Source organism: Plectropomus leopardus, chromosome 7 (assembly GCF_026936395.1).
Source record: "Plectropomus leopardus strain MGB_pleo_1.0 chromosome 7, ASM2693639v1, whole genome shotgun sequence".
Taxonomy (NCBI): Eukaryota; Metazoa; Chordata; class Actinopteri; order Perciformes; family Serranidae; genus Plectropomus; species Plectropomus leopardus.
The window spans coordinates 15,416,161-15,437,633 of NC_142182.1; the positions used below are offsets into that span (position 1 = coordinate 15,416,161).

The window sequence follows — 21,473 nt, forward strand, 5'->3', positions numbered from 1 at the left end:
AAACAGGTCCTCGTTGACCTCGGGCCGGGCCAGCCCTCTGTCCCCTGGGCTCCGGTGTCTCAGCTTTCAACAGTAGCATTGTGTGGAGTAGAAAGTGCCTGCCAGCACTCAGTCAAACGGCGTCAACTCTAATGTTGGTCATCCTGTTCAGATTGAAGCAATTGAACAGTCTGTCATTGTGTGACGTGAAATAAAATAAAATGGAATTGGCCTTTATTTAGCAGCCTATTTGTATGTTTCTTTTGCACAGTCAGGAATAAAGTGTTTTATGTCCGTTGAATTTAAGCAGGATTCAGATTAAGAAATTTAGTCAACAAATTCAGCCTACAATACTATCATAAATAAATGAAGATTGTTAGAAGCATTTTTCTCATCATATGCATATTAACACATCAAATGACATTATTTGAGCACCTGTTTAAAGGAAATGTTAGACATTTTGAAAGTATGCTTTTTTGCTGAGATTTAAATGAAAAGTCATACCATCAATCAGTGCCACACTAATGAGTGAATGAAGAGGGAGTCAGCTGCCAGTTAGTTTATTTTAGCTTAGCATAAACACTTAATTCAGGAGGAACAGCTAACAAATAAGTGACACGTCATATCTCATTGTTTCATATGTTGTTACAGGGTTAACTTGAAGAGTCTCTTTGGCAATAGAAGTGGTGATGGTATTGTCTAACATGTGTTCAGGGTTGTGACATTGTTTTAATCTCTGTCTGTTGACAGATTAACCAGTCTGGTTGGGATTTAAGTGTCAGTCTTTCTTTATAGAGACTGAGAAAAACATGTATTCTTCCAGTAACTAATTGATGATTATAAAAACGTTATAGGTGGGAAGGAAGTATGACATCGTGGTGGGCGTGCTAAAAGCCCCTTTGCCAGTGCGATGCAATGACAGGCTGGCAAATAATACCGCCTGTCTCCATTCAAACAGAACTCTCAGTATTATTAAAGATCTAGTTGGCACAGAGTATGAGAGAGAGACTAAATAAGTAAGAGATATAAAAATGGAGTAACCAACATAACATTTTCACTGGCCTCCATGCTGCTTTCTATTGTTTACTAACCTGTTTTTCCAGCTGATCAGTGACATTGAATGTGACACATAGGGAAAAAAAAACAACAGAAAGGCATACTCGTCTGTTGTCGAGCAATTTCATGGTCTAATGGCAATAGGAAAGCATCCTATCGCATTTCTTAAATAAAACAAACATTAAATAATAGTGCATACATGCACTAATTTTGATGGAAAAGGGGTACAAGAAAGCACACACAAAGTACCCAGGTTGTAATCTCTATCTATGTAGATTGTCACATGTGAATGTGTTCTCACACACAACAGCAACTTTGCTGGATCAATTTTCCAGGGCCTCCTCCAACACAACAGTCCCGAGGCAACAACCACAGTTTGAGTTGAATCCTGGGTCAAGTTCTTATTCATCATTAGTCCATTTTCTACCCAACACGCGCACACACACACACACACACACACACACACAAAAAAAAATAACGTCAAAAGCTGTGGCCATCATTTCTCCATGCACAATTGCAGTATGAATGAGAAAATCCAATGTTCCCCTCCGTTATGAGGTTTAATGTTTCTGTACCCGTATGTATTGCTGTTGATGTGTTGCTGGAGAGCAGGCACATTTAGACCTGGAGGCTCCATCACATGACAGAAGCGTGCATGTATGTGTGTGTGTGTGTGTGTGTGTGTGTGTGTGTGTGTGTGTGTGTGTGTGTGTGTGTATTTGCTCTTAGTGCATCGGCTGGTAAACTTCATGATGTGTGGTGGTGTGGAACAATAGCTCTGAGTGTATCATCCTACTGTGTGTGTTTTATTAGCAGAGCAGGCCATACTGTTTTCCATGTGTCTCTCGTTAGGCTATCTTTGGCAGGCCTGGCTGTCTCCACAGAGCTGAGGCGTGCAGCTCAACAAGGACACTATTCTCCACCAACAAACCCCACTCTCGCTCCCTTCAGCCCAGCAGACTCCTTCCTCGCGTGCCTGACAGTCACTCAGATGGGGCTGAATTGAAGCTTAAAATGCTCCAGTCTTTGAGGAAAGTTGGGCTGCTTAAGCTAGCTAAATCATTTTCAGTTAAAAACTTAGCCTGGAGGAATTGGACGCCATCATTTCCTGTGGCTGTTGCACTATATAATCAAGCTGTTTTGTTATTCTGGCAAGATGTTTAACTGAACAGCAACATAAATCCTTTCATTTTTAAAAGAAAGTTTGATGGTCGGTTGAAAATCAATTTCTTGAAAAGAACTCTTTGAAAAGTATTGTTCTGCTAAATTTTGATTCTGCTTTGTTTCTCTTGTAACCCAACTTGCTGGTATTATAATCAAACATTATACCACCCAAACTGCACCTAAACAAATGGGGCATGCAGTCCAAAAATCAACCAGCAGGATTCAGTGGTACTTGCTGCACTGATATAATAGACACTCCCTATTACTCATCATTAAGCTAATGGCTGCACTCGGATGTGCACACGTCAGAACTTGCGTCAGTACAGTTTAGATCTGTTAATAACCTCTCTGGTGTGGATCTTTGTTTTTGGATTTCCTCCCCTAGTTACCCTAGATCTGGGAGCTTGAGGAGGCTTTCACATCAGGGACTCAGGTCCAGATTCCAGTACAGTTTACCCCAAAGTGTGGTTAATTTGATTAGTGTGAACACTACTTTGCTCAGGCACAGTATGCCGATCCGTGCCCGAGTCCACTTCGTACTTGTGCATGGTACAATTCAATAGTTCCGACATGAAAATGCCCTGAATGACTTATTCAGTAATTATAAGGAACAGATAAACCCTGCCCAAGGTGTCTCATTTACTTGATCCTGTCATGACATGTGTTACATTCGACTCCTATAGAGGGACACTAGCTGCTGGTCAGTGACATACAGTATACAAGGTTTGTCAGTCTTGTCTTGACTGTCCTTCTCTACTTTCACCTGCCCTCCAGTCACTGCGGAGGGCAGACCTCACACACGGGGCCAGTTACATAACACAGACTGTATGTGTGTGTGTGTGTGTGCACGTGTGTTTTCAGGAGCAGTCTAGTCCTGCTGGCTCAGGAGATGGAGAAAGAGATGGCCTTGCACTAACCTTACCTCCACATTTAGATCCACACAGTCAGCATGCACGCATACGCAGCCCCGCACATGCTATAATACAAAAGCACTGGACGTCTTTGCAGCTCCTAAAACAACTTAATTAAGGTAAACATATTCAGAAAAGTGAGCCGTAATAGATGTTTAGGACACCTAATCAGTGCTGATCAGCAGAGTAAAAGTTGTCTTTTGTGAGTCAGCAGGTGCCCTGTACGCATGGAAAAACTCACAGCTGCTCGGTGGCTTAATTGGCAAGTGGAGAATGGCTTCATTGTGCTTGGCTCAGTTTGAAGGTTGGTCAGGTGGCCGGAAAAGGTTTAGACAGAATTCTGTATCAAAACAACGGGCCTGGAGGAGTTTTGTATGTGCTGTAAAGGTAGCAGGGAAGTTGGATGTAGCAGTTGTTGCAGCAGCAGCCCACAGTTTCACAGTGCTGCCTCTGGGAATGGGAGGCCCATTTGAAAGGGAGACAGGAAGTAGCTGGGCGCCTCACTTCCTGTTTGTCGTGTTTATACCAAGTGAGAGGGAGAGGGAGGGGTGGTGCAGCCTAATTGAACGGAGAAGGTGGTGGTGAGTAGGTAACACCTTCCTTATTCGCTCTTTGTTTCAAACTAAAACACACACACACACACACACACACTTCCCTGCATAGCTGTGTAATTGCCTCTGTGCTGCAGTGCCTTTGGCAGCTATGCCCCCTCATTTGTTTCAATTATCTACCATCTGACATGGCGCTGTTACCAAGGATAGACAGAAGAGGAAGGCAAGAAAAAAACAGACAAGGAAAGTTTCAAGCAGCCTGAAGAAACACAGCTTTATTATGTGCAGATTGTCGTATTTCACACATTGAAAGCGCAGCTGGATCCTGCTTACGTCATGTTCAGATTCGTGAGTCACACACATTTAACTGTCGTTGTGAGACTATCTTTAATCAGAGTGTAGCAGTGGTGAAGAGGCTGCTCGAGAGTGAGCAGGGAAGCTGCACAGTGCTGACTCCAGCATGTTCTGAGGTGACGTCCGTAACATTTATTATGTTCGCTTGCAGAACTTGGAGGCTGCCGACCAAACGAGGACAAACCTCAAATACCCTTTTGTATTACTGGAGCTCCTCTGATCCCTTCCAATGTGTTACCACCTTCAGTTGCAGACTCCATTGTTAAAGTCTTGTGTTGCAGACAGATGTGCACACTGCACTAGCAACCCTCCCATCCCCCTCTAGGGGAGATGATGTCACTGCATAAGCTCCTCTTCTCAGGTGGGAGTCAGTTACTCCTCTAAGCCAATCAGAGGCTTGTTTACACCTGAATCCCCTGGCGAGAAGACACACACACGCTCAACTTCATAGTGTTAAGAGCCGCTGATCTCATCTGCTCATAAAAAGGGTCAGATTTTATTGTTCCCGCCACAGCCTCATCTTTTACCGTAGGAGGTATTACATCTGTGGAGGGCGGAGGAAAATGTGAACATCAGCATGTCAGTGCACTGGAGGGGCACACACAAGTCCCTGCTCTCGCTGCTCCAAGGACATCTATTGATTTGACCTCTCTTGTGTCTCCTTTCTATCTCTTTTATTTTCCCATTCTGACACCGGCAGCAGCTGCCGACACCCACTTCCTTTGCTCGCTCATTGATGCGCCATCTGTAGACAACAGGCATGCTTTTTGTTTGGTAGCATATGTGACGGTGAGGATGTGGAAAAAGTCGGCCCGTGTACACATAATAGTATTGTTTCCCTCGTGTGTGATAAGATTGTGTATTTGTGCATCTTTTCCCCCTCAGCAGACTGACACAGGACATGCTCAGGACATGATGTTTCCTCCATGTAAGTCACTGACGAAGGGCAGGGCTTCGCTGTGGTTTCACTGTCATCTCAGCAATGCCCTCAAGGGGCAAAACATGCATGGCTTTATCCAGGAATTTCCATAACATTTGCTGCCTCTTCTCTTTGTCTAAGCATCCCCTTTGCTCCCTAGTACGCCCCTTCCTCTCCTCTGTTGTGGCCCAGACACATAAACACATGACGCCATCACAGCGTCTCACCTAACAACAAAGCTCCGCCTTTGCCGTCTTTCGAGGACATACACACTGTGTGTTTTCCCCCCGAATAGTCCCCTGAGACTGATATTTACTGACATCTCTACATGATCTGCTGTCATAGCTAATTACCAGAATACTATAAAAAGTTAATCTCAGCCCGCAGCCCCTGTGTGTCGTCGGCACTCTGTGTGATGGGCCTTGTTGTGGGCTAACTATCACTGCTCCTTGTTTTTTAACTGTTGTGTGGTTGCAGTGTTATTGTTGTTGTGGGTGGATATCCATGAGGGGCAGCGCTGGTGGATAAATCATGTCCGCATGCCTGACAAGTATCTTTGTTAGAGAGATCGGACGTCACCTGTGTTGCTACCTGCCACACACACACACACACACTAACATAGGAACTGTGTACACCTCGAAGCTGGTTAGAGGTTTAAATACACACACCAACTTCCTATAGGGAGCTCCAACTCACTCATATTTTCCACCAGGTTGTTTTTTTGGTTTTTTAATCTCTTGGCCTCCTTGAGTCACATGCTTGTCTTCATCTCTTTGCCCAATCCCGGGTGTGACCGCTTCCTGCGCCTTCATCCCCTGTGTTAATCAAGCTCACACAATGGACCAGAGTTTCCTCTGTTAATCAGATGGTGGCGAGATCTCGTCTAGTCATCAGGAGATGAGGTGTTTTTGTTTGTCTTCTTCGGATTTGGGATTAAATTATCATTATTAAAAAGAAAAAGGTTCTATTTTCTTAAATTTTTAAGATGCTGTCCTCTGTTTTTACTTATTGTACTCAAGCCCCTGAGTCATTACTATTTAAAAACAGGATGCACTCTGGAGCGGTGTTTTTAAATTGGATTAAAGATAATATATGTTAGTGTATTTGATTATTGTTTTTAATCAAGCACCTTGTGAACTGTGATACTCAGAGAGAATGTGTAAGCAGCACTAATTATTTTTTGCACCTCTCATTGGTGTGTGTGTGTGTGTGTGTGTGTGTGTGTGTGTGTGTGTGTGTGTGTGTGTGTGTGTGTGTGTGTGTGTGTGTGTGGGCAGGGAGGCACTGGCTGTTCTCTTCTGTGAAAATGTCCTTGTTCTCTCTGTTTGACCGTGCGGTTGTTGTGATAAGCAGAGCAGCAGATGTGAGTTGGCTGTTTTGAAAGCCGACCAGAGTCTCGGAGAGCCTCTGCCGCTTTGACGACTCCAGCGATGCTCTCCCTAGATAATGGCTACTGTATGAAATGCTCGGGATCTGATGGACACATCATGTTCGCACACTCACATCTGCCGGGAACAGTGTCATTGAGGTGGTGCTTGGACACAAGTGTTTTCTAAGAAGCCCACGTCATTCACAGAGATGAGATTTGAAGGAAATCTGACAGTTGAGGAGGGCCAACACAGGAGATGGGGAATAAATTAACTTTCGTCATTAAGGAAACAACACTGCTATAAATGTATTAAGAGTTTGTCTTCTAGTTTCCTTGTTTTTCTTCATTGTTTGTAAGTGTGTTTACAGCAGGTACTGTTGCATATACAGAGAGTTCTGATTTTTAAAAACCTGCTCCCGAACCGGAACCGCAACTGCTCTGCTGCCTGTGCATGCAACCAATTAATCCACATGACCTGACCCACAGACACAACATCCACCGCCCGACCTAAAACCACAAATCCTATAATAACAATGTGCTGTGCAAATAATTGGGTAAGGCAGCACGTCTTGAGTGATCATTTTGGGGCATGTCATGTATGTGAAACTAAGATATTATATTTTTAAATAAAGGTATTTCAGGAAATACTTAAAAAAAAATTTTATTGCATATTCTTACACTATTGAGCAACACATTTCCATAGTTTACATGCCTGTCAGTACACACCTGATAGAAGCGACGCTCATATTCTAGCTGGCACAGAAGTTGGAGCAGACACACAAAAACAGCATTCAGAGGATAAAACCTAAAAAAAAATTAAAATGATTATATCCTCTAAATATTAATATATTTATCATTCAACACCTGCAATCTGATCTGTTCTTTTTTTCACCCAGAACTTAACCCGGAAAAGAAATGAAGAAAAAACATCTTCGAACCACCTTTTTCGTGGGTTACCCCATATTGTTATTTTTCTAAATATTTTAATTAAACTCTATTTATTAGTAAATTAATAAATAGACAAATAATAAATACTCTATTAAACTTTTTCCTTAGTCGATGTGAGGCTCTAAGGACAGAGGGATGTTGTATGCTGTAAAGCCCTCTGAGGCAAATTGAGTTTTGTGAAAATAGCTTTAGAAATAAAATTGAATTGAATATATTGCCCACCTCTATTTAGACCTGGTTATGAAGTTCCATGTTTTCAGGGTTAAAGAGCAAACAGGGCGAAATAACTTGAACACCAACTTCGCTGTTAGCTCACATACCTGACAGTCAGATGCAGTTGTGCTGTCTGCTCATGCAGGAAATGGAGACCTTTGCCCTGGGAAAGGGGTCCCCTAAACCTCTCCTTTGATCCCTCATCTCTGCTTGTTATTGTTTGTATCTCAGGCGCTGAGTGAATGCAGGCTCCGTGCACGGGTTATGTAATATACCTAGAAACAGCTTGCTGTGCGTTAAGGCGCGGGCTAATGCAATTTGACTTGTGCTCTTTAGGCAGCATGTTGATCCTATCAGCTGGTTTTTAAATCATTATCGTTTCTGCTGACGTAATGACTTCTTTGATTTGGATTCAGGTTGACCTCGGCATGATGCTGTGTCATACCTGTCTTTATGTAATAAAGATTTCAAACATTTCTGGCATAGCTGCCTCATTTCATTGGCCACGCTCTGTTTGAATCGGAGAGTGATATATGTCGACACGGTCACTCAAGCAGAGATGTCTGCTCAACATCAATCAGTCACTCATTTCCCACTGTAGTGCAATTTGAGTAATTGGCGCTGATGGCCCGACAAACCTACTTAAGCGTCCATGATAAAGGGACATTCTGTACATTTAAGCCCATGTGTGTGAGCCTGTTTCGGGAAGCGCTATAGGCTCCATCCACATTCCCCTCGGTAGGAAATCTGTGACTAAATGCCCTCACTTAGGAGTTAATGAGCTGCATCAGGGCGGGCAAGACTTGGAGCAGAAAACAGAAAGCCACCCAAACTGTGTCCATAAACCCCACACCCTCCTCTTTATCTCTGCATCATTTGCTTTTAAGACCTACCAAAAGCCCCCACAGTGCTGTCTTTGTGTGCTCTGCTTCTGACCCATCGTCTCAAGACCCCCTTGTAGACTTTGCAGTTCAACTATTTTGTAGCAGCGTTTGATGTGTCTGAATTTTTGCCTCACCGTCTGGCCTGTCGGAGCTGTTGTTCAGTGTGAGTGTGTTGTATATTTTCCACTCTGATCTACTCTTTTCTGCTTGCTTCTCCTTAGACACACTTGGAAATCTACCCTGACATTGCTCTCTGGTTTTGTTGTTTTTTTATTTTTATTTTTTCTCCTTCGGACCATGAAAAGAGCACTCTGTTAATCCTGAAGCCCCATCCTGTGCAAATATGGGCGCTACCCAAATCCTTTTCCCGGCACCTCCTCTTCATTACGTCCATATATCCCTGTATTCCATGATGGTCTTTCTCCTCCATCCAGCCCCCTCCACCTTATTCTCTGCTGCTCTCACACTCACTCATTCATACACAGACTACCTCTTGTGCTCCTGAGCAAACAGAAGCATATGTTTGGCCAAAGCTCCCTAAGCACCCCTTCTTTACGTCACAAACCCCCATCATCTCTCCGCCAACTCTCACCTGTATTTTTTAGAGTTTCACACTTTGCTTTCTCTGATGTTCTTTGTGTTACTCAGCAGCACCAGTAGTGGAAAGTAACTCATTAAGTTTTACAGTCTTCAAAGGATGCTGGCGTCTATAAAGTCAGCATAGTGCTGGTTTGGTCTCAAGTGTCACACACACACACACACACACACATACTGCATCCACGCCCTTATTATAAAACCTGGGATGGAAAAGTGGAATGGAAAACTCAGTCTAGCTTTGAGGTTGTGTAAGTTTCAGACAGTGTCTGCAGTGAGAGGCCTTTTCCAAGTGTGGGTACTGTTTGTAGTGATGAAGTTCACTCTCAGCTTTTATCTTATTCAAATGCAAAAAGAAAGAGTTTTCATTGCATTTTCAACTTCTCTCCAGGGCCAGGTTGCTGCTCTTAAGGTCTCAAAATGTACCTTCCCTTACTTGATGTTAAAAGTATGCCCACCTACATCCTTTTCCAGTAGGTGGCAGTGTTGTTGCTCACACCTGCATTGTCTTTTGATGACCGTGTCTGTGTCTGTGTATGAGTGTGCGCCACACATAAAACAAGGAATGTTCCTCTCTCTCAACCCCGGCACTAAAGCCAAACTCTGCACTCTGTTGTGTTACACTGTAATCTGTTAGTAATGTTTTGGTTTGGTTCAGAAATGTTCAGAATTTTATCTGCAGTTGGGTGATCAGCAGATTTAGTGTATGTGTGTGTGCGTGTGTCCTTACTTCAGTGCCAAGGTTATCGTAATCTTCCCAGAAAAAGCCACATTCTTTTCCTTTTTTGAGGTTTATTACAGTTCTGGGAAGACTTGCAGCCTTCAATTACCTTTTCTGTTTCCTCTAGCAATGCATAAGAGCATAACACATGCACACCTACACTTATATGCAAGTATAATATTTCATATATCATGACAGCCATCAGTTTGAGCATCCAGCATTTTAGATGAGTAGTCTTTAAAGTACTCTGTAAAATGGTTATATGAACAAATCCAATTCCACGACAAGTACTGATAAAGATCATGTGATGTGATCAAAAACTACAGAACAACTACTAAATGGACCATGTGGTGAGATTGTTTTTCTCTAATCCTGTCTCCAAAGTCAGGAATGAACTTGGACTGTGAGGACATAAGTGGCACTCACATTATCTTGAATCCTCTTACGACCTGGTTCCCTGATCTTCTGTCATATGGTAGAAATAATTATATAAGTGCGCAGTGCACCCACTTCCCCATACTGTCTCTGTGCCTCACTCCCCTTTGTCATGTGACTCATCTCATGACTTTGATGGAGCAACCTTAGCAGGACAGAAAGCCTAATTACCATTCCCCTTAAACCCGCTGGCCTGTGGACAAAGTCACATTCTGGCCATGCTGTAAACACCTGTGATGCCGCAGCATGTCACAGGTTACTCTAGAGGTCAGCCAACTCACCTGCCTCTTCCCCCTTGACCGTTAATCTGTAACCTCATCAGTTCCTTCACCATTATGTCTTAGCTGACCTTGCACCTGAGCCTTGGGGCTCATAGCTCTGTGTGTGTGTGTGTATGTGTGTGTGTGTGTGTGTGCTCTTACACTTGACAGACAGGTGTTTGGCTGCCCAGGTGGCGAATTATGGGATAGATAGAGACTCTCCCCTGTTAAGGAATGTAGGGAGGAGGAGTGCAGCAGGCAGCCAGGGCATGCTGTGACAACCTCCTACACCGAGCCAAACTTTTTCACTCCTCTCCTCTCATCCTAACTTCTGTTATTACTGTCGTTTACTCTCATTTTTCTGTTTTGTTTTTTACTTCCCTGCTCCTCCAGTGCCCTCTCCTCATCCCTCTCAGTTAACTAACTGCTCCCCCTTTCTCACTTCCTTCCTCCTCATCTGTTGCCCTCTCCCATTTCATCCTTTCTCTCCTCTTCATATTCCATTCTGGCCCATTCCTGCTGATATGATAGTGGCTAATCTAAGCAGTATCCATGGAGATGGTGATTTATAAACGTCTGGACATGCGTCTGGTATTTCTCATCTCCTGTCTTCCATCTTGCTTAAAGCTCTCTCTTCCTTCAGTCATAAACTAGTCAGAACATGGCCTCCTGTCTTTCAAACATACCTGGCGACTCTCTCTTCCCTTTTTGAAATGGCTCCAGTGCCAGAAAATATGCAGAAACGGTTTAGCATATCAAAATCCAATCTAACCTGATTTGTAATTGGATTATGAGTGCAGTGGCAATTAGGCAGTCGACTATTTCCCCTTTGTGCCATTGCTGCTGTTAAATGGAGCATGAAAAGAATATGTTTGCTCATGAAATGTACACATCTAACTCTCAAACAAGACATGCCAAGTCAAACCAAACTTTTTAGATCTCCTGCTCTTGACCTCCTTTAGTTCACAATTTGTGTAGTTTTCTTTCTCAGTTCTCCTCTTCCCTCCTTTGTTTAGCCAGGCTGTGTGTGCAGAGAGCGATGGCATGTCTTTGCATGCAGCCCTTCCCCTGCAGGAATGCAGAGCAAAGGAGAGATGAAGCCAGGGAGAAAAAGGGGCGCAAATGCAAAGAGAGAAATAGGACTTCAAGGCCTTAAAGGTGAAAATGAGTGAAAAGACTGAAGAAAAAACATTAATAACATATCTAAAATGCCACATATACTCCGTCAGGAATCTAACAGCTGTGATAATAGCACTGGTGTTGACTGCACAGTGTGTAAGACAGGAGTGTCCTTCAGAGAGGAGGCATGAGCACCTTATAGAGGCATGATAAGAAAAAGTCAAAAGGTTCAGCAAGTCTTTTGAGAACAGAGGTACGCTCATGCTTTCCAAGTTTGGTGATTTATAATTTGGCCCAGGTTTTGTCCTTTCATGCATAGACACACTCAACAGTCACTACATATTGTTCAGACAACAGGATATGGATGATAAGAAGGTAAAGTCAGGCCTAGCTTGGCTGATTTGCCTTTTTAGGGATCAACTCATCAACTTTATTTAAAGGAGAGGGTGGCAATTATTTTTTGCTGCAATTAAATATTTTTGCGTGGCAGCAGAAACAGCACTCTGTTGTCTAATTGATGAGGTGCTGGTTAGGTCGCTGGGTTCAGTGTGCAGAGTGTCTCCTGGCCCTGCTGACCTCTATCCGGGCCTATAGAAAACTCCCAGGCACTAAAGACCTTCAGTCTGCACTGTTTTCACTGGCTAAGACCTTACCTAAACATGCTACACCACTCCCACACACCCACAACGCAATGCCAACCGAAGGTCTTACAGAGCAACTTGGAGCTGCTCTTTTTCATTTATTCATTCTAGTTTTAACACGGTTGGCCGCCTGACCCGTCTGTCATTTTGAGTCTGGCGATGATTGGCTGGAGATCAGCTTTGGTAGGGCAGGGACTGAGCTGTTGCCAGGCCCCAAGGCGCATCTGCTGCGGTTGTGACTCATCTGCTGCTTGCCTGGAATCAGTGTTTTCTTAGTCTCAAATAGGTGGAATGTCCGCCGACTTTCAGACCCAACCTGTTGGGCCGGCCATCCATCTCTCTTGGCAGTGAAGAGACCGCTGCAGGGAAACACAGTTTGTCAAAAATGCCCTACTTATGCAGAAAGCTTTTAATGTTTTTATGTGCATGTTGGAGTAGCTTTAACAGTCCAGTGTCTCATTGATTTATCAGTCCAAAGTTTTGTTCTTGAGTGTTTAACACACCAGCATCACATATTTCTTTCAGTATGCAGTAGTTCTGCCTCCTAACTGGTGCTTTATAACGTCAGCACTGTAATGATTTGAATAACTTGCTTCTTTTTTTTCCACTGCAGTCTTTGTTTTCCTCTTGTTATCTGTTGGCCTGATCAGATATTGCTGTAGTCTTTTCTCATCAGGGTGAGACATGACACATCCATCAGTCACAAGACCAGTGACGTTGCAGCGTTTCCATAAACTGACTTTATCTCTCCTCCTCCCCTCTTTTTAATGAGGGATGTGTTTTCTAATCAAATCTGGGCCTTTGTCTGTATCTCCAGGGCGGTTGTCTTTTGATGAGGTTAGGATTTTTGAAGCAGCTTGTTATTACTGATATACGTGTTAAGGCTACAAGGGTTCAGTCATTTAATTTGAAAATTTAAGATCTTTAATTCTCCTTAGAGTTCTTATGTAACCCTTTAAGTTTTAAACCTCAAGGTATTCCTCCCCCACAAACAGATGAGTATGTAGAACAGCTGGGGTATATGTAGTGCCAGTAAACATCTGGTTTTGTGAGAGCAGGTGGCAGATGAGTGATGCCATGTCTTGTCTGCTCAGTGGAAGGGAACTTTAAGTGTGACGTTAGCAGAGAAGAAAGAGTAAACCCTCTGTCCCCCAGACGATGGTATGTGGCCGATGGTTTCCATTCACGTCAGACGTTGGTTGTGTAAGAGGGTCGAGCAGCTCAACGGCACCGACTGCTCTGTTAGCCTGCAGCTCACATAACACAACTAACTACAGGTGTGACTACATATTACCTGTTTAACCAAAGAAAAGGCAGCTTTGTGTTAACAGCATCCTGCTCTTTTTAACTGTCATGCCTGGCTTGTTAAAGCACATTAAAGTTCGGGACAAGCCCCAGTGATCTTGAATGGATGTCTTCTATTTTCAGTGACTGCACAGAGCCAATAGTTAGGAGCAAATTAATGGAAAGTTCCCTGAGCACGGGATTTCCATTCCAGCAGCACACTGCTTCCTCTTGGGTGGTCACAAGTAGCACATGAGTACTTCATATATCAACTTTAACAACAATATGAAAAAAATTACTCTATAGTTAATCACATTACATTTTTTATACACTATATTCATTTAAGTCTGTATGTTTGATACTGGTGCCAGTAGGGCTGCAACTAATGGTTATTGCCTTAAAAGATTAATCTGCCAGTTGTTTTCAGGATTAATCAATGAATTGTTTTGTCTATAAAATGCTAAAAAAAAATGTGAAAAATGCTCATCAAAATCTTCCCAGAGCCCAAGGTGACGTCTTCAAATTGCTTCTTTTGTCCAACCAACGGTCCAAAACCCAAAGACTCCTCATTTATCATCGTAAATGACACAGAAAATCATTAAATTCTCACTGTTGGAATCAGTGGAGGCTGGAATCAGCGAATGTTTGACATTTCTGCTTGACAAATGAAACAATCGATTATCAAAATAGTTGGTGATGGATTTTCTTTTCATCGACCAATTGATAAATTGACTAAGGATTACAGCTCTAGGTGCTGCTATGATACCAGAATATAGATGGCGTGATTAGTTTTCTGATATGATACTTTAGTAATAAGAAACATTTTACAAAAAAAAACTTTGAGAGGCCAAATTCTCAAAAGTGTTGTCTGCAGCTGTACAAGAGATTTTTTTAAATAAACTAAAATAAAACTGGCAAGTTTTGGTTAAAATCAGAAACATTTTGATTAAAAAAAGGGGAAAGTTTAGAGGATTACAACACTGACCAGACTTTAGGTAATGGTTTGCAGTACAGTTTCCAATACTCAGGGTTGCAGACATATTTCAGTTGCTATTAAAAAAAGTCGATTGACTTTTTATTATCAGCTAACTACTCTGACACCTGGTCACATGTTCCTGGTATCCAAGCTCTGGTACAGTTCAAGTTTGAAGCGATATACTGGCACCAGTTCTGGTTCTGATACTCAGCTATTACTAAAAAAACAAAAAAAAAACGGACAAGGCACAGAAAGTATTGCAGCAAATCAGAGCTGCTGCCATTGCCGGCCTCAGAGCTCTGTTGTTGGCTTTCAGGCTTAGTGGCGCATTGAACAAATTACACCACTTGTCTAAAACTAATGTTCTCACCCAACTGTGCTGTCAAGTACCAAAATTTGGCATGATTGATTTAATGTAAATAGGTACTTGGGAGTACCTTAGTAATTTTGTCAGTACTCTAAAAGGTTCCTAACCCTAATGTGGACCCCCTGAACCAGCTCAGTCACTAGCCTGCTTACACAGACGCTGATTTAGTTGTTCACTTATTTGTGCGCGCTCACACACACTGTACCACACACACACACACGCCTACATATGGCATACCCCTCTCCCCTCCCTCTCTTTGCACTGCTCTCTGTATTGTTTATGGGCCAGGCAGGCTGATGCTATATTTAGCTGCAGGGGAAAAAGTCAGTGCCCTGTTCTCATCTCTCTCCCCTCACCCCCTGCTCCTCACCACTGCTACCACAGCAGGAGCCTCTCACTGGGCCCCTGAATCACCCAACTCCACCCACCAAACCCCAGTCCGGTGCGCAGAGGTGCCTGTCGGACCCTCTGTACCTTTGATTCTTCCAGATAACTTCTGTGAATCACATGGGGGCTTTTAAACATAAACAAGCGGCGCCTCAGAGGGTCCAACAGTCCACAGTAAACATGCTCCACCAGCATGTCTGCAGACACTTCACACACCTTTGCACGCACAAATTACACACTCCCATACATACACGTGTTTAAGCACAGTCCTCACATACAACACCCTCGCAATCTCTTTTATCGTCCTCACTCGTCTTCTTGCACCCACCCACATACAAGGAGTGCACATAGCTCCACAGATCCCATAGATTAGTGCGTCTTTGTGTGTGTTCATGCTGCAGCAGCCAGCCGGTCCAGTATTTCTCACATCTGCTGCTCCACCACGGCCGCACAAATTTTGGTCTGAGGAGACAGAGAGGAAAAACAGAGCTGTTGAAGAAGAAAGGGAGACAATGAGAGGGAGAGGCGAGTAAAACAAACCAAGAAAGGGAGGAGAATGTGTGAAGGGAGGAACAGAGGAGAGAATAAGAGAGGACATTTGTTGAGAGGCAGTAATTAGAGGGAAGAAGGGCGAGGGAATGATGGTGCCTTAACACTTGTTGTAATCTTCTCATGAGTCGCTCGACTCCCAAAGTTAATTTACACTTCATTTTGTACTTAGTTGTTGTTGGCTCAGCTTTTTGTTGACAATTTAATTAGAACTGTCGTTGTACTCTTCAGAATAAGTCCTTTATATAAAACGTCTAAAATTACAGTTATGAACAATTCCCTCACCCCACAGACACACACTGAAACTTCTTGATATTTCTGAGAATCTGCCTTTTGCTCTCAAACTGGCTTTGTTTGATTATCTCGTTGTTTTCTTAGCTTTGACATGTTTGAACGTGACATGACTGCTGCCAGCCTGTCATGGTTCGACTCCAGGTGAAGTTCAGAATCAACACAGGAATGTCGCCCTACAGTCTCTGCATGCACGCCGTGCTTAAACGGTTCTCACATAGAAAGAAGTGACGCACTGTGACAATAAACACACACACACACTTTTAACTGCAAGTCATTTTTAAGCTCTGTCAAAGCAGTAAACCTGTTGTTGTTGTTTTTTTGTTTTGTTTTGTTGTTTTTTTTTGCTTTTTCCTCTTCTTGTTTCATATATTGACTTTTGTTTGTTTGTTTTTGTTAACTAATCAAACATTAAAAAAAAAAAATTATTTTGGATATTAAAATATATTTTTAGCCAAAACTGGCAGATTACAATGACTTTTGCTCCTGTGAAAATATAGAAATAATATATATATATATATATATATATATATATATATATATATATAAGAGTGTTTTGACAAACAATCTTAAATGTAGGTCCACAAACTAGCTTTTTTTTGTTTAAGCTTTAGCTTTTATTTAATGCTATATATTTTGGTCCAATAAACCAATACAGTAATTGCAACATTTTCTGTGGAGCTACTAATAATGTTGACTTTTATATCCTGTGCTGTCGTTGTAAAGTCATGTTTATGTAAACCTGTTTTATAGCAGGAATATAAAATGAAGCAACACCTTTTTATTTAATTGTAGTCCCCAGTTAATAGCTGACCACCTGTTGCTACATTGTAACTACACTGAGGGGAGATGCGTGTACCACGTCCACATGGGCAGACATTGACGTCACCACAGCCCGCCCTTCGAGCCCTCTCCTCTCCGCTGATTGGATGACAGGAGGCAGAGAAGGAGGGCCTTCTGCAAAGACATGACAAAGTTTTTCTTCTTGCTGTGTAGTAAGTCAGCTTCAGACAGATCAAACCCTGGTTGTAAATCGGACAGACAACTTTTGAGTAATCTGGAGCGGTGATATTTTGACCCCATACCTTCATGTTTTAAACTATGGTCGGAGATTATTGCTCCTTTTCTGGAGATAAAACGGACATGCACTCTCAGAGAAACTCCAAAAACGGACTAAGTTGCAAAATGGTGCTTCAGGCAGTCGGAAAAGTGCTAAGGTAAAACTCCGTGCTTGTTTTAAACGTGACATTGTCGTGTTTGCGAAGTGGAGCTTTTAGTAAATATACCTTTTTATATATTTTTATGAGGCATGGACTGTTCGTGAGAATAATATATTACTTCTATTAATATGTCATGTAATGTTGCTTTCACTATACAAACCAGAAACTGTGAGTGTGTGTTTGTTTTTTTTTACAATGTCGTATTTCTTCTTCAGCAGTTATTACAGTTTTATAGACGTCCAGTGACTTTGACATAGATTATAATCTGAAAACGTGAGACTACCATGCCAAAGAGCACATGGAAAAGTCATTAGTTTATGTATAAGTCTGTTTCACTGCGCCTCTGTATCTCGGCCGGAAAGATAATAGCTGTCTCCTCTCGGCAGTATAGCTGGTGTATTGGGACCCTCTGGTTCCGGGGTCACAGCAATTTACCAGCCGGTGGTGGAAGACGACTAACCCAAATGCCTCATTCCTCCTCCTGCAGCTCTCATTAACGAGACTCAACAAGAGCAAGAGAAATGTGACACTGCCTCTTCATCTATGCTAATAAATTATTAAAGACGCCTGCTAACGTTTTAGCAAACGCATAGGAAAATTATTTTAAATCAGGGCTCCATTTTTCTTTAGCTTGATAGAAATGGATAAAGAGTAAAATGGTCAAAGTTGAGTATAATAATAATCCTGATTGAAACCTTTATCAGAGCATCTCATTCACACTGTAGGTTACAGTGTAATGTGAAAAGCAGGTGGAAATATGTTAAAGACATTATTTAGGGCTGCAGATGAACATCAGATTGCCCGGTGTTTTCTGTGACTGTTTAATAAAATGTGCTGGGTAAATACATTATTTTAGCCGCCACGTAAAGGCCACAGTGTGACCGAGCAGACATAAGACTTAAAGAATGCATGACCCAAATAGGAGTGTTAGCAGTGTGTTTATGTGTCATACAAAGTGCCAGAAACAACAACCCCATTCATGATTAAACTCTGTGATGAATCAATACATTCAAGATGAAATACTACTGTCACAGCAGTTGTGAATAAGGCAGATATTACACCGAGTTTACGAATGTGTGTGTGTGAAGAAGACATTAGTGTGCTCCTCCAGGGGGACACTAGTCCTGTTATTAATGCTTTGATGAAGTTTCCTCTTACCTTTCAAGTCTGGTGACAGGTGTGTTTTCAAGCAAGAGCCCCAAGGGCACATGCCTCAAAACCTATTGTCGTCTGTGAAGATGTGGGGAGTGTTAATGAGGAATATATCCACCATCTTAAGATCTCTTAACAGATAATAAGCAGGATGTAATGGACGCAGCAGCAGAGAGTGTTATTGTGCAGTGTGTTTGTCTGTCGCAAGAGCTGTGACAGGTAGAGACAAGTTCTGCTGCTCCTTTTTTTTTTACGGGGAACTCAACTGCCATACCTACTGAAGAAATCAGCTGGTTAATAAGGAAGTGCGTCTTTCAGGTTATATGCCTGGAAGGAACAAAGGGGGGTTTTCCACAAATTTGACGTCTTGAGGAAAAACTGAACAAAAACACTTCATCAAAGTTAACAAGGATGCATAGTTTGGGGTTTTATTAGGGGGTGGTGGGCACTGTAGACCTGTTTATAGCTCCACTTTTAACCAGTTTCCCCCTCCAGTGAATGGTTGAATGCCCTTGGCTTGGATGCAGGTATGAATACTAGACTGTAAAAGATCGCTTTTAATGATCCAGTTCCCTGAGAGTGACTGTAGCCTTGTGTAATTCTGACCCCTTTTTTCAGAATTGTTAATTTCTTGCTTGTATTGCCTGCTTGAATAGTGTAGGGCCAAAACACAGTCTGTCTTTGTTTTACTGATTCAGTAATCATTTAGATTGGCTGATTGGATTGATCAGAGTGTAGAGCAATTTCAGTCAGTCCTTCAGTCTTATCATCTACATCAGTCATTTCCTGTGGTGCCAAATCAATGTCAGAGCTAACCGTCTCCCAACAAGGTTAGATTTGCCAAATGCTTAACCAGCAGCTCAGTCTTATCTCAAACCAAAACCCCCGTTCCTGTCCCATGTGCGTTGTGATGTTGATGAGGCTCTATTATTGTGCTGGCAGGGGGTCCTTACATACTATGCAGGCCTCAGAGCCACTGAATGGGATTTAGCACAGGATGACAAGGGGGGCGAAGAGGTGGCCAGAATCACGGTCAGCAGTTGAATTAGCTCTGGGTGTATGTGTGTGCACTTGTTTGGGCCTGTACCCTGGCTGCAGTTCTTATTTACTGATTTACAGTGCTGCTGACACCCCCAGTGATGCTACTGATCAAGTGGTGGCAGCTGCGCCTTCTTTGTTTGTGTTGCCTTCTTATCTCTTCTCTCCAGTACTAAAACTGACAACTATTTGAGTGTCAGTGCCCTTTAAAACTACACAGAAACTTCTTCGGTAACAACTTTGACAGAGCAGTTACTTTGTGGACTTGAGCACTGCAAGGCAGAGCCTTTGGTTGAGTCCATCCTTAACTCTGTCTCTTTTTAGCCCCGTAATGGTCGCTGTGGTTCAGCTTTGGTGTGCTCAAACTGCCTGCTCTCCTCTGTCTGTGGTTTTTCGGGGAAAAGAGTGATTGAGTCTATTCAATTTGAAGCCTGAAATAGATCAGGAGGCCAGGCTTGGAGAAAACTGATCCTCCTCACTGAAGCTGCTCTTTTTACAAAATGGCAGAGTTCATTCACTCAGTTCTTGTCTTATCGGCTGAGATTTGGAGGAGTAGCCTGTTACTATTGATGTTTTAGTGCAGTGTTTTTAAGTCTGAGCACTGTGAACTCCACAATCAGTTTATAACTTACTGAAATGCGATTGAGTCTTTCTGACCTATCAGATGTGTGTTTGAAGGTCACTCAAAGGTGTTTGATTTCTCTGGTGCTCCTGGGAAAAAGACCATTGATTGTTGTCTGTGGTGCTTGCTATCGCTCATATCCTTATCATAGACACAGGGGCTCCTTTCCTTGTGATACAGTACTGTATTATGACAAGGAAAGCATGTCTTTGCACCTTGGAGTGCCTCTTCTTGTGCCAGAGATATAAAAAGAATATATTTTAGAGATGGTTTCATGAATCTGTCTATGAAAAATTTCACATTTGCAGTCAAAGCAAATCCCTCAGATCACTAGCCATCTTAGAAAAGATGGTAGAGGTCTTTGTTGTTAGTGTTGCAAGTGCTATTTACCCTCCCAGATGGCATTAACTGCATCCATATGCCAATAGTTGGATTTCTCTGTGATTCAAAAGGCTAATTCAAGTGACAGTTGTGCAATGACGGGTTTGGCACAAACTGAAGACTTACGGGGAAAGTCATTACTCAGGAGTTGTTAAGCAGGTTTCTGACTTCAGTTGTATTAATCACAGGGAGAAGCAATCAAAACACAAAATCCAAGGCCTCTGGTTTTTTAGTTGTAACGTAAGAATCGGTTTTGATGGATGCATCTTTTTGGTGTTGCAATGATAAAGTATGACAAAGCGGTCAGCACTGTCTGAACGTTATCCTGTTTTGGTGACGGTATCTGTGGATGAAGCTCCATCCTCGTGTAAAGTTCTTTCACATGACAGAACATGTAGCTCAATGGTATGTGTGAGCCTGCATAGAGAGAAGAGGGAGCTCTTAAGTAGCAAGTTGTAGTATTTTTGAGAAAGCACTTAAACTAATTCTCCAGCATAGCTCAATAATGTGGCCTTGAGTTATTCCAGGATTAATTGGAACCAGGTTCTGTTAATGAGACATGCTTGTGTACTGCCAAAGGGCTACTTATTTTTGATTTTTTTGATTTTTTTTATCTTGAAGTTTATTCAGTGTTCAGCAGCAGCAGGCTAACATACAGCAGCTGATGTATGCACCAGTGTGAGGCCAAAGAGATGTATGTTTGACACACTTGAATCACAACTGCGTGCACACATGGGGACTTGTTGGACACACGTGCCTGCACAAACGCACTCTCTCAGACCAGACAGGACTAGCTTCTTGTGGATTTTCTCGAGGTCTCTGGTGGGATCAGGCCCGTGACACAGCTGTCGTGACCAGCTGGGTCGGCCGTGACGAGGGAGAGGGCTACAACCAGATATGTGTGTTAGTGTTTGTGTTGGAGTGTATATGTGCACATGAAAACACTGAGGTATTGTCAGGGACAACATGCAGGACTTATTTCCATCGTGGTCCCTGATGGCCCTTCACCACACAACAAGACGGAGAGAGGCGTTCAACATTCAGAGCTGGAGACACTGTTTGGTAATTGGGTACTGGTGGTGGTACGG

General features: G+C 42.6%; 1 protein-coding gene across 4 annotated transcripts in view; it reads left to right on the plus strand.

Annotated features, from left to right (window-relative positions):
* mob2a (MOB kinase activator 2a) overlaps positions 1–21,473 on the plus strand; it is a 71,905-nt gene that overhangs the window by 36,965 nt on the left and 13,467 nt on the right. The window contains exon 1 of one of the 4 annotated variants that reach the window (XM_042495653.2): positions 16,961–17,189. The exons of the other annotated variants lie outside the window; for them this stretch is intronic. Coding sequence (XP_042351587.1) covers positions 17,074–17,189 — 116 coding nt within the window. The 5' untranslated portion in view covers positions 16,961–17,073. Of the gene's footprint in view, positions 1–16,960; positions 17,190–21,473 lie in introns of those variants that run through there. 4 annotated transcript variants of the gene reach the window in all.